At 48.2% G+C, this 4,360-nt stretch overlaps 1 protein-coding gene across 1 annotated transcript; it reads right to left on the reverse strand.

The window, feature by feature from the left end:
* Positions 1–2,077: 2,077 nt before the first annotated feature.
* LOC149371130 (uncharacterized) lies at positions 2,078–3,449 on the reverse strand. The gene is made up of 2 exons (XM_089579398.1): positions 3,389–3,449; positions 2,078–2,616 (listed from the first exon to the last, which is right to left on the reverse strand). The coding sequence occupies exons 1-2, from the start codon at positions 3,447–3,449 to the stop codon at positions 2,078–2,080; spliced, it is 600 nt and encodes a 199-aa protein (XP_089435524.1).
* Positions 3,450–4,360: the final 911 nt, after the last annotated feature.

Raw genomic sequence — 4,360 nt, forward strand, 5'->3', positions numbered from 1 at the left:
TTTGTGGAATTATAGGCGCACAAAAGACACTCCGGCACCATTGCTGAAGCTGAGGTAAGTACGGAGCAAGTGGCTTTTCTTTTAACGCGACACAGCAGGTAAAAGGCGCGACGTATGATTTTATGCCCACCTGTACAGGATTATCGGCGGCTCCGGGTAGTGTCATGGACTAGAAGACGAAAACGGGGCCAGAGGCGCGGCACAACGCGCTCGTGCTATGCCTGCCACTTTTAAATCATGCGATAGCCGTCTTCCCTGCCGTTCTTTCTTCATCGGATGCCGCCAAGTAACAATATTATCGCAACCAGAAATAATGAACATTTCTATCGCAACAACATTCTGGCAGATCGCCAGCCTAACTTTCGCAACGGAGTTTCACGGTAACTGAACTACTTTCTGTTATTCATTCATTCGCGGCATAACTTCACAGTTACAGCTAGGTTTCACAAAGTTGGACTTGCACCCATTTTTATTTCACCAATAAATGGTCATTTAACTAACCGTAAACAACACGTTGCTGTCGGTCGGAAAGTCTCTTGTATCCAAGACTCGTTAGGTGTGCCGGAGGTGAGCGTTCTGTGGCCACTACTGCTTCTGTTATGTATTTGCCCTGCTGTACAAACTGCATTTTACGCAGATGAATTTTATTTTGCGCTGTGAAGAATGCAAGCGGTAGATGCGACGTACAAGTTACCTCTACTAATAATTAAAGTGATGCAAGCGGCGGACATGAACAGAATGCAGGTAAAGCTGTTACTCTTCAAATAACTAACAATCAAATTCCACTGCATAATATATATACAGAACTAGAACCATCGCCAGTGCAATATGTGCAAATAGCGTCTGCTCACTGAAGCAGAAGCTTTGAAACTTCCACGCCAACGTTAAACGCATATTTTATCGCAGTTTTATCATATTTTACCATGGAAGCTCGAGAAAATACAGAGGAAAAGAGTTAGGCGTATTTATTCGAAATAATTCCAACTGACTCTTCTTCACAACTGATGCATGCTAACGATATTGAAGAATTGGTGAAGGAGACGAAAATCTCGTTTGAATTTTCTTTTTATTTCCCCAATGCCAAAACACTGAGCACAATGCTATCACAAAGCTTCATCAACGCCCTATTTTGTCCGTACCTATAAGCACAAGTTTCATTAGTAGAGTACAACTGCTCGCTCATCATCGTAATCCGTAACTCGTAATACTAACTAGAAAGCATTTTCCGCTGTTCCTCCTGTTCGAACCGAAGCGTGGCCTTCTGTGGTGGGTACCCGGCACCAACCTTAAATTCGCCTCATGCGGTAGAAGCCCAACTTGTGGCCATTTTTTTTCTCCAGACAGTCGGAACGAAGGATTGCTTACAGTAATTTGAACCTGTACGTCTTGAGGCACGCTGGTTAGAGCGTACGAGTTTTGAGTCGAGCTCTTCACTTTGCAGTAAAACACGAACCACCTTTGCAGGCTGAGTGCTCGAAATTGGGTTGCCCCCGAAAGGGCGCAGCGGGGTTTGCGGAGCCTCCTCCAATGGAGCCTCCTCCAAGCGCACACCCCTGAAGAAGCCGGGCCGGGGGTGGCTTTTACCCATTTTTACCGGTGGACGTCCGGCGGTGGGTTTCGAACCAACCACATCCCGCAGCCGCAGTGTTACGCTTTGACCTGGCTTTGCGCTCTTTCTCAGAATAATGAAAGCGTCGCTAATGACAGTGTCGCGCTGGCTACATACTGCACCTGGCTAGCCTGCAACGAATCCGGGCAGCAGTTTTCTCAACACCTACTCGTCGTATGTCAAACATTATTGCTGGCTTTCAATATGAGAAAACAGGACGAAGGTAATCGTCCACCTGGAGGACAGAGCCAACGTGGAATGAGGGCAGTGTCAAATCGCGTTAGGTAAGATGCCTTAGGTGAGCTGGTAGGGCTATGAAAAAAAAACAATAACAAACAATCAAGCTCGAACAGGAGGAACAGCGCAAAATGCTTTCTACTCCGTGGTACAATGAGGAAAATGACCATAAATATCGTATAAATGTTGTTTTATTACAAACGGTTAAAAATATATGACGTGCATCACAGCTTAGGAGAGGCTCTCGAACAGTATGTCAAAAGGAGAACGAGCACACGACGGATACAGTGACTCGCAGCCTAGCCCGTACAATCCTCCCAGCAGGCCCTTGAGGACGCTCCCGTTAGTCCCTTGAGCCTGTACTGCACCGGTCAAGGATCGAAGCATGGCGGCCATAGTCGGGTACGTGTGCACGGCTTCTTCAGTGATCTCGCAGATGGCTCGCGTACGGCACACATCGGAGTCAAGGCCCGCCGCCCGGAGTAGTTCGCTTCCGAAGGCGGGTGACACTGTGGCTATGACGAACGGCCCGAGTGCGCGGAAACTCGCCTCTAGGAGTTCGCCTACGACAGGCACATAGGTAAGACCGAGCAAGGCGAGGTAGAGCAGCCCCAGTGCCAGGAGAACGGTCTTCAGAGTTCCAAGTGCAACGGCGATTGCTGGACCGGCGAGTAGCAGCGCCAGAGGCAGCAGGGAAACCGGTTGAGTGCGGCTCGCTTCGGCTACGTGCGCCGGCATCTCCGAACTCACGTTGATGTGGACGCTGTAACCTGCACAGGCAGTAGAAAGATCTTAGTCATTATGCGCGAAAAAAAAAATGTGCACAGGGGTCATGTGCAAAGGGGGTCTCCACAAAGATGCGATGCGCCTAGGGATGCTATAGGACGGCGCGCGTCACAAATGTCCCCCCCCCCCCCCCCAAAAAAAAATGATGAGTTTTGTGGAAGCATCATTATTTGTAGTCAAACTTAAATTTCCGCGTCTTCGCACCTTTCTCTCTCCTCCCGTCACGTTTGGCACGCTGAAATATTGGTACACCGGACCCACGCACTCGGCAATTTCGCCCGCCGCCGAAGCGCGCGGGAACTCCCGGGGATGCAGGGCCAACGCCTCCTAATCTGGTTTAGCGCTAGCGGAGCTAACACTCCACAAACCAATGATAGCGGTCCGCTGCTGACGTACCGAGCGTTTCACGAATCGTTGTAAAATTGTACTGTAAATTACAGACTGGCTTTTGAGGTCTTGTACGAGGCATGAACGCTCGGTGGCCTGTGCTCTACATAATGCAAGCATTTTATAGTCAACCTGAAACAGCCTGTTCAAGGACCCTTAAAAAGCGCTGCTTAAAAGAAGTGCGCATAGAGTTGAAAAACCGAAGGACTAGTATGGTTTCAGAAAAATGGCACTGTTCAGCAACTTTTACGCTAATAGCTCACGGAAGGCAGCACTATCATAAGCACACATTTCTACAACTATGTCAAATATACCCGACAAACCTATTCAAAGAGGTGAAACGGAAAAGAAAGACGAAAACACACTTACCGCTGACGGTTGCCAGGCGAGGCAGCATGGTGCTCAGGAGAAGCAGGGCTGCGGTCTTCATCGTCCCAAGTCACCCGGAACTGCAAGGGAGTTGGAAGGAATTAGAATGCCGAAGCACGAGAAGCGTCGCTGCTTAAGTACGCTTCTCACTGCACAAAAAAATGGCTAGCATTGTCACCTATTGGTGGTTTCTGTGGAAAGGATATCGAGCACGTCACCTTCTCTCCCCTCTTTTTAGAGGAAAACGCATTTCTCTGAAAACTGCAGTAAGCCGCCAGATGTTCAAGCCTAGAATCCCACAGTGGATGGTTGCTAGAGGGCTTTTGTATGCTAGCTCAAAAGGGATGACTAATATGTGAAATACTGAGTAAGGCTAACAATGCCACCTGGTTTACCCATATCGGGTTAGGAGGGGACGGGGGGGCTGGGTTGTCAAGGGAAAGTGCCTGGAAAGGTGCCTGGCGGGGAATAACCGCTGCTTAAGCATAGTAGTCACGTCTTCCTGGAAATCCGTCGATGGCATTTTTTGGAGGTCTTCCTTTAAGGGCCATCTGCTACTCGTTTTTAGTTGTACCGAACAATAGCAAGCAAGGAAAGGGGATAGTGCAGAACAAAGCATGAAACAAGGCGGCGATTTTACGATGAATTTATCTTCGAACATATTTTAGTGTGCATGAAACATACCCTGGCAGAAGCCTTAACTGTCCAGAAGCAACAGGGAGGACTTCAACACAATGACATCAGTTCCTCTTTAGCCATGAGTACGTGTCTACAATATAACGTCCCTGAAAAGAAGGTCCACGAAAAAACTCTCCCCCAATGAAGCGCTGCTTGGCAAAAATTTTGCCCAAGTAAATAATTACCATAGACTGAACTCTTCCGGAACCAACTTGGCAAAAATATTGCCCTCTTTATGGGGCTTTTCCTTCAATTCAAGAATAGACGTAAGCATGAAGTGTTTTGAAGTGCCGG

This window comes from Amblyomma mixtum, chromosome 1 (assembly GCF_055824585.1).
Source record: "Amblyomma mixtum isolate Tamu chromosome 1, ASM5582458v1, whole genome shotgun sequence".
Lineage (NCBI taxonomy): Eukaryota > Metazoa > Arthropoda > Arachnida > Ixodida > Ixodidae > Amblyomma > Amblyomma mixtum.